The sequence below is a fragment of the Euleptes europaea genome, chromosome 13 (assembly GCF_029931775.1).
Source record: "Euleptes europaea isolate rEulEur1 chromosome 13, rEulEur1.hap1, whole genome shotgun sequence".
Taxonomy (NCBI): Eukaryota; Metazoa; Chordata; class Lepidosauria; order Squamata; family Sphaerodactylidae; genus Euleptes; species Euleptes europaea.
In genome coordinates, this window is record NC_079324.1 from 6417854 (window position 1) to 6433611 (window position 15758).

General features: G+C 46.5%; 2 protein-coding genes across 2 annotated transcripts in view; one reads left to right on the forward strand and one right to left on the reverse strand.

Annotated features, from left to right (window-relative positions):
- The window catches only part of ZDHHC15 (zinc finger DHHC-type palmitoyltransferase 15), a 31676-nt gene extending 28947 nt beyond the window's left edge, over positions 1-2729 (forward strand). Inside the window, exon 11 of the mRNA XM_056859487.1 lies at positions 2677-2729. Coding sequence (XP_056715465.1) covers positions 2677-2720 — 44 coding nt within the window. The 3' untranslated portion in view covers positions 2721-2729. The remainder of the gene's footprint in view (positions 1-2676) is intronic.
- A 5608-nt stretch (positions 2730-8337) lies between these two features.
- The window catches only part of UPRT (uracil phosphoribosyltransferase homolog), a 37065-nt gene continuing 29644 nt past the window's right edge, over positions 8338-15758 (reverse strand). The window contains exons 4-7 of the mRNA XM_056859618.1: positions 11583-11645; positions 10579-10740; positions 9970-10068; positions 8338-8523 (exon numbers count right to left, since the gene is read on the reverse strand). Of these exons, the coding sequence (XP_056715596.1) occupies positions 8417-8523; positions 9970-10068; positions 10579-10740; positions 11583-11645 (431 nt within the window). The 3' untranslated portion in view covers positions 8338-8416. The remainder of the gene's footprint in view (positions 8524-9969; positions 10069-10578; positions 10741-11582; positions 11646-15758) is intronic.

The window sequence follows — 15758 nt, forward strand, 5'->3', positions numbered from 1 at the left end:
TATTGATTGGGAATGGGTTTTTTTATCCCTGTCCTTCCCCCAACAGCTGAGGGCAGTTTCTGTGGGTCTCCATTTCTCAAGCGGTGGTCACGGGAAAGTGACCCATTTAGCTGTACTTACAGTGGATCGGTTTGTGCTGACAATGGAAAGACCACTTCATAAGTGATCTTTTTCACTGTACGTAGGCAATCACAATTAGCTGCTTCATAAAGTTCCTGCAAGCACTCTTTATGCATTAAGGGTTCCCCCCAAAAAAACTTTAAAAAATGCAGTGATGGGGAAGTCGTAGAGGAACCGTGCATTTTCCCTTGAGGCAGCACTTCAGGGGCAGAGACACTACTTTACCCTCACACTCAAACTGTCACCTTGTGCTTTCTTCTGCTGGCGCATCCAAGCGCTGTGTGGAATGTGATGGGGCACATCTTGGCTAGTGCCTCTGAAGCCACATGTGAGGAATCAACTTAGCTCTTCCTTCTCCCCCTGAACTCACAACCATTTCATTTCCTTCTTTAGCACACCCACATTCACCATACCGCTTAAGAACATGAGAGGAGCCGTGCTGGATCAGACCCAAAGCCCCTCTGGTCCAGAAGTCTGTTCACACAGTGGCTGACCAGCTGCCTCTAGGAAACCCACAAACAGGAAGACTGCAACAGCATGATACTGCCGGTGCCCCCCACCAACTTATACAGAGAGGCACGCTCCCTCTGGTACTGGATGATATCCATCATGATTAGTAGCCATTGATAGCACCATCCTCCATGAATTTGTCCACTCCCCTTTCAAAGCCTTCCAAGGTGGCAGCCATGACAACATCCTGTGGCAGCGAGTTCCACAACTTCTCAGGTTCTAGTATTATGGGAGAGGGAGGAAAGTGCTCACGAGCAGGAGAGTCCGGCACAGCTGGAGCAAACATCAGTATGGGCCGCCTCCCCCTTGTGTTGCCCTGCTGTTTTAAATGCCCACGTTTTTACATTTTATCTCAATATCTTTGGGTGTCCTGTGGCTGCATCCCCACTGCCCACAGGCAATCGGAATTCTGTAGCAGATTCTGCAGCGTTGATGAATCTCAAAAAGTAAACTCGCTTCCTCTGATTGAACAATTTATTCTGCCTTTGCTTTGGGGAGGGGAGCTGTTGGCCATTGCTGCTCCCTCCCCCATGTTCAGGCCAGTGGATATCTGAAGACCGAACATGTGCTTTGACCTTTTTGGAAATTTGCTTCCCCCCCCCCCATTGTTGACATCTGAGCTTCTTGGGATCAACACCTCCAGCCCTCATCACAGCCCAAAAGCAGCCCTGGGGATCAGCTCCCCTCTTCTGAGCTGCAGTGCACATCTACCTGTGGTCTTTTGGTCCTAAGTGGTGGCACTGTGGCATAGAGCTGTCCCCTTAACAAGGCTATTCATACTCCAGTAGCCAGGCTCCCCCTCCACATCCATGACAGAGGGGCGGGGGATGCATGACACCCTCGGAGCTGGAAAGGGGAGGGGTGCCACATGACAGCCCTTGTGAAGAGAGCCAGGGAGGCCCCTTAGTTGCAGCCATGCTCGAGTGCAGAAGTGATTCCTCCTCCTGTGGAGAGGGAGGGGGCCAGTATGGATGGCTCGGCCCCCTGAGCATTGCCCGTGCAATGAGCTCTTCTCTCCCCCCCCACCCCCGAGATCCCCTTCAGGGGAGAAGCAGACTAGGAGATGGGCCGTCATCACAAGGAAGCAGAGCCCCACCTGGTGCAGCTGACTCAGCCTCTTTCCTAGCTGTGATACAGGGAAGGGTTGGTTTTTCTGTCCATTCCTGTTACTAACTGCATTACCTTAAGACGGAAAGTATTGCCACAGCTAAACACTGCCTGCTTTCCTCTGCTGTTGAGCATATGTTAGGACCAAGGGCTGAGTGTGCGGATGGAACTTTTCATTATTTTTGTGACAGAGGTTGCACATCTTGCAGTGATACCAAAAACTAATGATAAACCCAATGTATACCGCTCCAATGGAGACAGGGTCTATACCTACCCAGCAGAATGAGCTGTTTTGCAAAATGCTGAACCTTGTTAAAACCTCAGCAGTGTCGCCACGTATGAATGTGAACAGAGGGCAAACAAACTTTACACAGCTTTTTCATGAGTTGCCTCCTCTCTACAATTGCCCCAGGCTTTCTCCCTTCATTTTTTGACTTCATTTATACCGCGCCTTTCTCCCCAACAGGGACTCAAAGCAGCTTACATTGTTCTCTCTCCTGTTTTATCCTCATGACAACCCTGTGAAGTAGCTTAAGCTGAGAGCATGTGACTGAACACAACTTAGAAGATTTGTGGCAGTCAACAAAATATTTCTTTCCAGTGGGGCTGTGCCTTCTTCAGTGGCTAGCCAACATGGGTGCTTTTCTTCCTTGTCTGTCTGTGGGGTAGCAACCTAACGATGAGATTACAGTGGAGGCAGAGGGGCTGGAGGCCAGGCAATCTGAGAATGGGAGAGTTTTCTGTCATTACAGCAGCTGCTGAAGGGCATTCTTTGCTTGCAAAAGGGAGCGTGCCCATCCATAATGGAGTCTGCATGGGGAAACCAGGAGGTGACCTGGAATGACTTTTTACTGACGCAACTGTCAGGTTTCTGGAGCTGTATTTTGTGACTGTGAGAAGCTGGCATTGGTGACGCAGTTGTTCTGATTGCCTCTCCAGGTTGCCACCGGGGTTCCTCTCTTGCAGTAGAAATGGAGACATAGCACTGCTGGAAAACATGATGAAAAACCTCATGCGCTCAGGTAAGAGTTTGATCTTCACAGTGAAGAAAAATCTTAGTCCAAGATAGCCCAAGTAGAAGGCTTTGGATCAGCATGTGTTTCCTGGGCTTCAACATGCTGCTAAATTTCTTGGGAGGGACGGTGTGCGTTCTCGGTCTCTGGCCATGCCGCACACAGCCAGCCACAGGAGAAGGGTCCTGAAGTGAGTGTCTTGGGGAGTCAGCATTGCTGAACCTATGCGAAGTCGAAAGGAATTTTCTTAAGAGGTTACATACCCAAGTACATGCTGTGGGCAATTTCCCACGTACAAAGCCATTAATAGAATTCACAAAGAAGAAGACCAGCATACTGATGAAATATTGAAACGCGCACCAACCTAGGGTGTCGTTTAAGTTGGACTTCATATTGCTTATCTGCACCCTTATCCTGCTCATTGTGGTGTTCCCTACTGGGAGATTTCCGGGACCTCCCGCCCTCCGGGAGATGCGTTTGTGGCCGCACAGACTGTGATCTCTGCTTTCGGAAGTCTCCACGGGGCATTCTCCTTCTTCCCTCAACATACAGCCTGCTTTGAACTGTCCGTTTCACGCTATGGAAAGGTGGTCGCTCAGCGACTTTTATGTTGATTATTTTTGCTTGTAAGGGGAAACAAACTCGATACTGCATTTATTGTGTGAATTAACACAGTGTAATGTCATTTGTCTAGTGAGTGGCAGTTTAACTAAATCCCTTCTTCCCATCCTGCCCATCTCCAATCTGAATCACAGCTGCCCAAATCCACAGGGCTGGATCTGGATCTCCTTACTACAACCCCTCCCCCATCCTTTATGGCTTTTGTCCATGCAGGTCCCATGTTCCTCAGCAAAGCCCTTGTGGGTGTGCAAAGGAGACACCCCTAGCAGAGAGATTGCTTGGATCCAACCCATGATGGAAATCTGTAATTTTTGCAATGTCTGTTTTGGCCCTTAGATAGAGGAGAATGGGATTTGTTTGCACTCATTCTTATGTCTGCTCCCCTTTGAATTACAGCTTCCTTCTGTCTCATTAGCTTCTTCCTACGATCGACACTTGGGGTAGACACGGGAAGGAGGCAAATGGATTTTCAGGACAAGAAAGCATCGTTGCCAGCAGTTCCTTCCAGCTCTCCAGGATGCCCCCCTTGGTTCTGACGCCAAGAGTCCCTGTGGGTTCCTGATTTTCACAGGGTGGCTTGGGGGTGACGAAGGCCACATGTGACCTCTTCCTCATCTCTCTCTTACCGCAAATAAGTGAACACTCTTCGTGCAAGTGCATTCCCAAATCCCATCAACGGCAGTCATTTCATCTCACTGAAGTGGGGATGGCTATGCAATGGGGATGGCAAATGGATGGTCAACTGGAGAGCTTCAGGTTTGCCAAACCAGGTCTGAGAGTTAGACAAGCCCTGGTGAGTATGCCCTGTGCATGCTGGCTGTAGTGGCACCTCCTATGCCTTCTCTGTACATACAAAGTGTTCCCTAACTTTGAGGAACTCCAGCATTTTCAGTCTTGAAATGCTGAAATGCATCCTCCTTGGGGCAGGATGAAGTTTGTTGGAGCTCCAGAGCGCAATCTTCGCAGCAGGTATCTACTAATCCCCCCCCCTAAAAAAAACCTTGGGCACCATTCTGAACTGGGATATCTACCTTTGACCTGCCTAGGAGCAATGTAGGTTCCACCAAAGTGGTCATTCTCTATCTGGGCTGTACCACTACCAAGCTGCAGCAGGAGAGTCACACAATGAAATGCTCCTCCACCCCACTCATGGTGGTGACAGAAAGTGCCATTAAGTTGCAGCTGATTTATGGCAACCCCTTTGTGGAGTTTTCAAGGCAAAAGACTAACAGAAGTGATTTCCCATTACCTGCTTCTACATAGCAACCCTGGACTTCCTTAGTGGTCTCCCATCCAAGTACTAACCAGGGCTTGACCCTGTTTAGCTTCTGAGATCTGACGAGATCAAGGCTAGCCTGGGCCATCCTGGTGAGGGCCCCTCCACCCCTGGTCCTGGTTATAAAAAGAACTAGCACATTGGGGAGAAGGCTAGAGCCTCTCTCCTGGAGATCTAGTTCTTTATTTGAAAGTTTAAACGAAATGATCTTGTGTGCAGGTTTACGGTGAGCTGTGCAAGTCTTCACAGGCCTCTGAGTACTCTCATCATGAACAGCGGCACGGCAGATTTATGCACATCTCTTTAAAAAAAAACAAGCATCTCCATTTAAAACTTTAGCAGCCCTTGGATTAGGCTTGCTGGAACTGCAAGACCTTTTTCTTTTGCCTGGATTGCGTAACGCTGAAATCTTATGGACCCATTTGATGCTGAAAGGCCTGCCAAATAAGACTATCCTGAGAGATTGCTCCATTGCAATGATCACACAAATGGGAGGACAGAAACAGTACACTGTAAGGACATTGCATCTGGGGACCATGGTATTAGCATCTTATAAACCTTGTACTGCTCTCAGCAACAGAGATGGATTTGTCAAAACTCTGCTTTTCAATAGCAATGGTTTGTTTACTGTTTTAATACATCCATACCAAGAAGTCAACTGTCAGGAGCTGGGAAACGTAAAGGCTGGACTAGCTTCCGTGTGCCATTTCTTTCAGTGGGTTGCTCTGGTGTGCTGCTCCCATTTCTGGGTCACCAGACCTGGTGCCTGATATTATTTTTTTCTAAGTCAGAGACCAACTTTGGGGTTCAGCAAACCACAGAAAATTAATGATGCCAAAATCCTGCTGCAAACATCATGCTTAATTTACAACTGACTGTGTGTGTGTATGTGTGTGTGTAAGCCTCCTTGATTCCAATGGGACTTGCATTTGCTTAACTTTCTCTAGCAGTGAGGCAGGGCAGGGCATCACGGCTCACTCATCTTGTCCATCTGGGGACGCCTGTCAAGACCTCGCAGCCAGAGGCCCTTTGTGTGATGCAACACAGGCCATAGCAAGGCTGCTCACACTCCTCCAAATGCAAGTGCTCACTGTGGTGTCAGAAGGAGTACTATGTTACTACTGAACTGTGCATTTTGCCTCCTTTTACTTGACTGAAGAATGACTCTGAACTTAATTTCCACGTAACAGGCCCGCACTCCCTTCCCTGCCATTGATTCCGATCTTGTCAAACATTAAAAGGCAGTGAAGTAAAAGTAACTCCTGGAGAATGTTTTCAAATCACTATTTTTCTAACATTATAAACAATGGATTCAGAGGCAGATCTGGCTCAGACTGCGTAGAGCCTCTGTGTGGCGAGAACAGGGATTTTGTTCCATTATGTTTGTAAATAGGAGCCAGAGTTCCTTGGCGCATGCAGGCTTGAATACAAATGTGATATCCAATGAGAAGACAGTGGGCTGCTTGCAGGGTGGGGCCTGGCAGGATAGGATGGCCACAATCCCCCAAATCTTCATGTTGGGGCCACAAGGGAGCAAGACAAGGATACTACTGCCTCCGCCTCTCATGCTTGCCAGGCAGAAGGGTCAATATTGTCACCAGAGAGCCACGTGGATTGAGGCAAGCACCTGCTCACACTTTCCCTCTTTGCATTACACCCCCTACCAGGAGCAGGAGGGAACTATTGCTGCTTTTGAAAGAAACACTCAGGCAGTTCTTCCCATTGTCATTTCCATGGATATTCCAGGCTGAAAGGGTGTGGTCCAGGTTTGTCAGAATAAAATATCCTCTAACCAGTTATCAAAGCAAAGCAGGGTGGAAATGGAGCTTTGCACACAGAGAGAGGACAATTTTTGGTGCCTTTGAGTGAAAAATCAAATCCTGCTGTTTGTGCCGTGCCTTTGTATTTGTGCCATTTATCTCAGACAGAAGGCTGCAGATGATGACCCAGGTCTAGGACATGGTTTCCAAAGTTCAGATGTTTCCTGTGCATCCTCTTACCACCAGTTTTCATAACTTTTTTTTTAGAAAGCCCACATCAAAGAACATCTAGATTAATGAGGCAAAGCCCAGAACTGCTAACCTGTATCACCAGAGTTGCTCCTACACTGACAAGTGAGGACCCTCAGGACAAAACTGACAATGGAGGAGGAACAGCTGGCTTTATGCAGCAGGAACAGCTTCCCGTTCTACCTAAGTAAAAAAGCATTGCTATATTATTATGCTTTGTATCACTAGTGTAATTATTTCATGTGATCAATTGATTTCCATAAAAATGTGGCTTCCGAATCAAGAGAAGAGAGAATAGGAAAGTTCATTAGCCAGAAGGAAGGGGAAAACTGGACAGCCGTGCTCTCTCTCACTCCATCTCTAGTACCTTTGTGCCAAAGCAGAAATACAAGAGAGGGTGCACGCCAACATTGCTCCTTGCGTTATGGGCGTCTGCTCATGAGGACTGGTCCTGCTAGAGTCCATCCCTTTTACACTTTAATTTGGGGCAACGGCAGCTGATGGGGAATTTCTTCTAAGCCCCATGGAAAATACCCGCTTCATTCCTTTGGGTAGTCAGCACATTCCAGTTTACATAAGCATCTCAGCAGCTGCTTGACCCATGAGACGGTATCTAGTTAAACTTGAAATTATGGATTATGTTGATACTAAATCAGTTATCATTATTCCCTACTACCACTACTTTCCCTTCCCCTCCTCACAACAGACACCCTGTGTCTCTAAGAGGACTGCGACTAGCCCAAGTAATGGAAAGAGAATTAGTTGCCCCCACCCCCAGGGTGATAACTAATTCATCATACTTATCATCATACCAAAGCCAAACTGAAATACTTCCAAGTTTCCAGGCTGAAATACCAAGAACTGATGTGGATCTGCAGCAGCCGGGTACACACTCTTTGTCTCAAGGCAACGCATGCTACTCAATAAATACTTTGTCCGTGTTCATGTAAAGGCAGACATGAAGAAGAGTTGGTTTTTATACCCCAATTTTCTCTAATTTTTAAGAAGTCTCAAGCCAATTTACAGTCGCCTCCCCCCCCCAACAGGCACCTTGTGAGGTAGGTGGGGTTGAGAGTTAGGAGAGAACTGACTGGCCCAAGGCCACCCAGCAGGCTTCATGTGGAGCAGTGGGGAATCAAACCCGGTTCACCAGATTAGCATCCACCCCTCCTAACCACTGCACCAGGGTGGTGTTCATCTTGGGAATGCTGTGCCATCCTCTGGGCCAGAGATGCAGTGTCTGTTGCCATGTCTTCATAAAAAGGCAAAGAGCACCTACATTGCCTGAGAATGGAACCACCCATCTTTACACTACAGCCCCCACCTCCTGCTTGAAGACTCTGATGGAGGCCTGCCACGTACTTGTGCTGGGGCTGAGTGCCCACCTCCTCTGAAAAATTCCAAAAGGGGGCAAGAAATACGGAATCGAACATGCCTGCAGAAGTTCCCTTCACAGTTGTTTTATTTTGCGGTACCAAGCAGCCAATTAAACTGGCTCCAGAATAAATAAAGGGACTGAGTGCAGCAATTTAGTTCTCTGTAGCAACCTAATGTGCTTCATTGTCGCTCCAAACTCAGTTAACATAGAAAAAAATGAAGATCAATAATTTCTCCTTTTAAATAAAAAAAGTTGACAGACCAACCATTTGAACCTTCAGCAAAAAAGAGTGTTAAATACACTCAGATACCTCCACTTCAAATTATAAAATGTAGAAAAAAAGTATATCATACAATAATAAAAGACACACTGATTAAGTACTTCAGTCTGTTCCAAAATACTTCTGTCCAAAGTGTGTTGGTGCAACAGGATGAACTTCTGTCGTTAAAATAGTGATATCTGGGAATTCCTGGATGATTGATTTGGCACCTTTAAAAGATGAAAAGGAAGAAATCAGTTGAAGCCGGTGTTTCAATGCATTACACCTGAATGCACAAAGTAACATTATAGTGAGTCAGTCCATCAAGGTCAGTATTGCCTACTCAGACAGTGAGTCTCCAGGGTCTCAAGAAGTTCCTTCACATTACCTACTGCTGGCTCCTTTTTTTAGCTGGAGATACTAGGGATTGAACCTGAGACCTTCTGAATGCCAATCTGATGCTCTGCCACTGAGCCACTGGCCCCTCCCCTGCTGCTCTGCAACTAAGCAGCCCTTCAGATCATGGGTCTCTGGACTGTGTTTGTTAGCTTTTTGCATTTAGATCTAGCCTATCTAATCTGCAGACTTCATCCAATTATTTAACTACATGCTGAGAATAGCAACTCCTGCTGGCATAAACCTTTCTCTGCGCTCCAAGGAAATTTCAGAGGATCTTTTCCCCCTCCCATTGTGTGTTGCAGATGAACTAGCCGTGTATGGTTTGCAAATTACATCCATTGATCCGGAAACCATACAAACACCTATAAGCAATGGATAATTGAAGAGTTTTATGCCTCTGAACAACAGGGAGACCCACGTGGTTCTGTAGGGTCCTGGTTTTCAAAACTGTGTTCCCCAGAGAATCCTGGGGTTCTTTTTTATTTATTTTTTATTTTTTTATTTGTTTATAAAATTGGGGGAGGGTTCTTCAGTGAGAAAGACAGCAATGGTAGACAAGCTTCCCTAAGTCAGCTTGTTCATTATGACTTCGTTTCCCCTGCAACACACAGCAAAGGGGGGGAGAACTTCCTAACACACACTCAAGATTGTCTTGATTACAAGAGGCTATGGGCCAACAGGCACTGAGAGCAATTCTCAGAATGTCCCCTATGTTACTGTGCAGCACTCACGGGTTCCTAGCAGCCATACCAACATGGAAGGGGACCTGAGGCAGAATGGCTGAACGCCACTGTTGTAGCCCTACGGCCACATAAATCCTCCTTTCCCTCTCCACCAGCGCTTCCAACTGTTCTCTGGATAGCAGGGTTTGTCCCCTCTGTTACTTTCTATTACTGGCAAAAAGGTCAAGAGAACTTTATGAACCGTCATTTGATAGGATGTTGTACACACCAAATTGTTAAGAGTGGACTGCCTGAGATCTTTTCTTTATGTATGCAGTATGTGTTTTATCTGTGGTCAAGACAAAAACGTTTCCTGTAGGGGCTAGAGCATAGATTTCTTGGGAAGACCCAATGGAATTGCTTTAACTTGATGCTGAAACAAAGCCAAAGATTCAATCCTTTTACTTTTCAGCCACAGGAGAGGAAAAGATTTGAAAACTTCAAGACAATTTTACTTGGCCAAGAGTCACTACTGAATGCCAAACTAATGTACTGTGTCAGCGCAGCATCTGAAACCCTGATACCAGCAGTCTGTACTCTATTGCTTCAACATACCATGGGGTGTAGAGAACAGACTCAGCAGGATTATGACACTCGGCTGCACTCCATGTTCTATAAGCACCTTTACAGCCTCAATCACAGTGTTGCCGGTGCCTGAAAGGGGGTGAGGGGAAGGGGAAAAAAGAAATAGGAATAACTGTACTATCTTTTCAAATTACTTGTCATGATCAGCAGCCTCATGGTGGGCAGCAACTCTTCCGCCTTCGGCCCTGACTGTACGCGAGGCTGGACTCAGACAGCCGAGAGATAAGCGGTCGGCTCACAGCATTTACGGTTTCTAGTACTGAATTAAAAGACTGTTATAGTCACAGCAAATGCTTGTTAAAAATCTTGGCCGATCCACTGCACAAAAAAGGGCAGTCCTTAAGGGTGGAGACATATACAGCTGGATGGATCCTCAAGACCCCTTTTTGAAAAAAATCCCATTATTATCAACAGAATTCATTTCCATTGAGGGTGTTTAGGGTTGGGGCCTGAGTCTGACTGAGAAGTTTGTTAGGTGGACATGCATTTTTACAATAAAATACTGGTGTTGACATCAGAATTGTACCCATTTCATTCCCTTTTAGCAGTCTTCAGTGAGACTTCATGAAAGGCACTCACTCAGTATAGGGTACATGAGGAGGACTTTTCTCCTATAGATGTCAGGTGGGAACTTTGCATAATACACTTTGGCTCTCTGGGTCTCTTCGTCGCTCTGGATCAGGATCTTTCCTATTCGGATGGATCTGCAGCAGTCACGCAAACCCTGCTCCATCGCCTCCCCTTTGTTTAGGGAAAGGAAAGAGGAGAAATACTCATCAACACAAGGCAAATCCATATCAGACTGTTCTTTGAAATGCTCACAGCCAGCATTGCTAAATGCATTCCTGAACTGATAAACCAGTTTTTCAGGTGTTTTATTAACTGGCTTCAACATGATTTGGGTCCTGCAACACTATTTCCCTGAATACCCGCTATAATCCAAGAAAAAAATAATGCAAAAGTCAGGTTCTGTGGCAAGGGAAATTAGAGTTTACATCCTTTGGGAAAGCAGTGAATATTTGTATTTAATATTTAGTAGCCCTGTTCTCTTACATTTGCTGTCCACTGGGGTGTGAGGCAAGAAGAATGGTTCCCTCAGAGCAGACATACAAGACTTTTCTGGGACAGATTTAATTGTTCTGTCATCATTCCTGTTACAGCCTTTTATGCGATTTTCCTTAATATAATTAAAGTTAAGAACCTTACAGGTATTGACATTTGTTTGATGCCTCCATTTTTAAATAGGATAGGGCTGCGAAGCCCCCAGTGGGGGCAAGGCATGCTCCACTCCTTGCTCAAAGTGGCACTGGGAGAAAAAACAAAAAAGGCTGTCAGGCTGATGGCATGATGTCACCTCTGTGGAAAACCTCAAAGTGACATCACATCTCTCTAGAAATAGCTGGAAAGCGTGGTTTCCCCCACAGAGTCTCCAGCTATCCCTAGAGAGGAATAACACACTGAATGTCGCCTACCCTGTGGTCTCCCACTAGTTTCCAGGTTACGCCTGGCAACCCTATTTTTGGCTATGTTAATCCTGATATCAATATAATACATCTTAGCAAAAATTTGAACAAGTGACCTACCACTTCTCATTATGCTGACTCCACAGTTCCCCTTCTCAAATTTCACTCCTTCATACTTGTACCCTGTTGTAAAGATACAGAATCTTTTACTCCAATTTAACATCAAATTTTCAGGTGGTAAACAAAAGAAACCTCTCACAGTTTCAAGCCAGGGGCATTTTTATACAGCTCAGCAGAACATGTTCAGATCAGCCAAACCCACCTTTCTATCATTTCGACCCTGGAAGCATAGAAGACCAAACACAGCAGCATGGCCAGCATGGTGTAGTGGTGAAGTTGTGGACTCTAATCTGGAGAACTGGGTTTGATTCCCCACTCCTCTACATGAGTGGCGGACTCTGATCTGGTGAACTAAGTTTGGTTCGCTGCTCCTCCACATGAAGACTGCTTGGTGACCTTGGGCTAGTCATAGTTCTCTCTGAATTCTCTCAGCCCCACCTACCTCACAAGGTATCTGTTGTGGGGAGGGGAAGGGAAGGAGATTGTAAATCGGTTTGAGACTCCATAAAGGTAAAGAATATCGGAGTATAAAAACCAACTCTTCTTCCATTGCTTGCTTTTAGTTTCATTATTCAATTACAGGGGGATTGTGACTGGGAGCATCAGAAGCTAGCCTCAGTTTTCTCCCTGAAAAAGAAAACGGGCTCATCCAGAGTTAATAGTAGGCAAGCCTCAGCACCCAGGCTGCTGGTTGTCATGAACATGGAGGTAGTTGAGAAGCAATGGATGAGTACAAATCTCCTGGGCCAGACGGTATGCGCTCGAGAGTGCTCAAAGAACTTTGTAGAGAGCTTGCAGAGCCTTTGTCCATAATCTTCCAGACCTCTTGGAGGACGGGAGATGTGTCACAAGATGGGAGGAGGGTGAACATTATCCCAATTTTCAAAAAAAAGGGAGGAAGGATGACCCAGGAAACTACAGGTCGGTCAGTTTGACCTCTGTCCCAGGGAAGATGCTGGAACAGATATTAAAGAGATCAATCTGCAAGCATCTGAAGGACAACTTGGTGATCCAAGGAAGTCAGCATGGATTTGTCCCCAACAGGACCTGCCAGACCAACCTCGTTTCCTTCTTTGATTGAGTGATGAGCTTACTGGATCGAGGGCATGCAGTTGACGTTGTTTACCTGGATTTCAGTAAGGCTTTTGACTGGGTTCCCCATGATGTTCTGATGGATAAACTAGAGGACTGTGGACTGGACTTTAGGATAGTTAGGTGGATAGGGAACTGGTTAGAGAACTGTACTCAAAGAGTGGTTGTCAATAGCATTTCATCTGAATGGAGAGGGGTGTCCAGTGGGGTCCCACAGGGCTCAGTTCTGGCCCTGGTACATTTCAATATTTTTAGAAATGTAGATAAGGGTGTGGAGGGACTACTTATTAAATCTGTAGATGACACCAAATTGGGAGGAGCAGCGAACACACCAGAAGATATAGAATTCAATGTGATTTGAACACACTGGAAAAGTGGGCGGATGTGAACAAGATGCAATTCAACAAGGATAAGTGCCAAGTTCTACATCTGGGTAACAGAAAGGTACATTGTTTACTCACTGAGAAGGTCCTTTCCGCTCTGAAGTAGAAGGGCATCTTGATCTTTGGGTGTTTCTCGCCCATTGCTAGGGGTAGGCATGACTAAACTAACAACTTCCTGTCTCCTGGCGAGGAACACCTCCCCTTCCAGTTATTCTACAGCAAGCTAAAGAGACAGGGAAAAGCACTCACAAACAAGGAGTACAAACAATAAACTGAACGATAAACTTAGAACCAATCTATATGTATTGCTACAATATTATTAGGCCAATCGAATCCGTAGGCTAGTTTGGTGTGCTTCAGTCCACCCTTATAAGATGATGTTGCCATCTCCGGGTGGGCAAGATGCCTTTCTACTTCAGAGCAGAAAGGTCCTTCTCTGTGAGTAAACAATGTACCTTTCCCGCTCTAAAGGAAGGGCATGTTGATGTTTGGGGTCTCCAAGAGCAATGATATAACGGGTGGGAACTCAGTCCTCATCATCTTCCACCACGTGCTGTAAAATACGTCTGCCGAATGCTGCTTCAGCGGATGCCATAGTATTGATTTGATAATGTCTAATGAAAGTAGTCACGTTGGACCAAGTAGCTGCTTTACAGATCTCTTAGTTGAGGCTTGTTTGAAAAATGCGGCTGACATGGCTGCTCTTCGTAGAGAATGGGCTGTGATCCCATTCAGAACTTGGAGACCACAGGCTAGGTAAGCTTCTCTGATGCATTGTCTAATGGATATGCTGATAGACGGTTGGGACATGCGAAGTCCCTTGTTGGGTGCAGAAATGGAGATAAACATAATTCCGTTTTCCTAATGGATTCATTTCTAGATATATAAATATGAATAGCTCTATGCAAGTCCAAGGTGTGCCAACTCCGCTCTCTGGGAGTAGAAGGATTAGGACAAAAGGAAGGGAGGTGAAGCCCCTGAGACTGATGAAACCTGGAATCCACCTTGGGGGTGAATGAGGGATCAGTACGTAGAATGACTTTATCTTTGTGAAAAATACATAAGTCCTTGCGAATAGAGAGGGCACCCAATTCCAAAACCCTCCTGGCAGAGGTTATGGCAACTAAAAATAAGGTCTTCATCCTTACTAATCGAAAGGGAACTTCCCTCATAGGTTCGAAGGGACTTTTGGTTAGAACAGAAAGTACAGTGTTCAGTCTCCAGGTAGGGAAGTGGTGAGTCACCGGAGGGGTAGATTGAGCTACTCCTTTAATAAAAGCCTTAACCTGAGGATGCGACGACAGAGGAATCCCATCAATATCCAGACAGACTGAGGCAATAGCAGACACTTGCTTTCGTAAGGTTGCCGCTCTAAGGCCCTGCTGTGCACCGTTCTGTAAAAGGTCCAGTAACTGAGGTAGCTTAGGAGAGATAGGGTTGATTGTCTTCCGGTGACATCACCTGGAGAAGGCTTTCCAGGTGTATTGATATATCCTTGTAGTAGAAGGACGTCTGGTTTTAAGGATGGTCCCCACCACCTCCACGGAAAGACCAAGGGCTAAGAGCCTTGCCCTTTCCACATCCAAGCGGTCAATTGAAACCATCCTGGATCTGGATGAATCATTGGTCCCTGTAGAAGGAGATCCGAGGATGTCAGAATCTGCCAAGGTGACCTGGTGGAGAGCCCCATAAGTGCCGGAAACCACGGCCGGTGTGGCCAATTGGGAGCGATCAGGAAGACTTCCACTCTCTCTGCCCTTATCTTCCTGATGACCGTCGGAAGGATAGGCAGTAGTAGAAAGGCATATAGGAGACCCAGAGGCCACTGAGTCAGAAGAGTGTCCACTTGCTCTGCTTTTGGATGGTAGAACCGGGAGAAGAACCTATCCACCTGATGATTCTGGACTGAGGCAAACAGATCCACCGCGGGCGATCCAAACCAGCTGGTGATGGCTTGAAAGACCCTCCATTCCCCTTCCTGGAGGGTCTGACGGCTTAACCAATCTGCCTGAATGTTGTGGATACCCCATACATGTTCTGCCCTGAGAGACAAAAGGTGTTTTTCTGCCCAGATCATGATGGCCAATGACTCCTGGTGCAGGTGAGAGGAGCGAGACCCGCCCTGCTTGTTGATGTGGGCCTTGGTCGCCACATTGTCTGTCCTGATTAGCACGTGTTTGTTTCTGACAAGGTCGTGGAATTTGATGAGGGCTAGGCGTACTGCCCTGAGTTTGAGGACATTGATGTGTTGTTTCTGACTGGCTCCATACGCCCTGAGCCAAAGAGTCTGCCACTGTGGCTCCCCATCCCTCGAGGCTGGTGTCTGTAAACATCTGGACCGGCTGTTTGTGTAGATACAGTTGTCCGACTGTTAGACTGTTAACTTTGGTCCACCATAAGAGGCTCGTCCTGGCCACCGGACTGAGGGAGAGGGTCTTGTCTATTTTGTGTGTGATAAACAGCTGGAATGGACGCAGTGCTGCTTGAAGTGGTCGCGAGTGGAAGTGAGCCCAAGGAATCAGGCCTAGACAGGATACCATGAGGCCTAGGAGCCTTGTCAGAGCCATCAGTCGATGTCGTTACGACTTTACAGTGGACTTGGCCACCGCCGCAATTTTGCGGGCCTTGTCTGTTGGGAGGAAATTACTGAATTGGTGGTGGAATCTATGACCACTCCCAGGTATAGGATCCTCTGTGACGG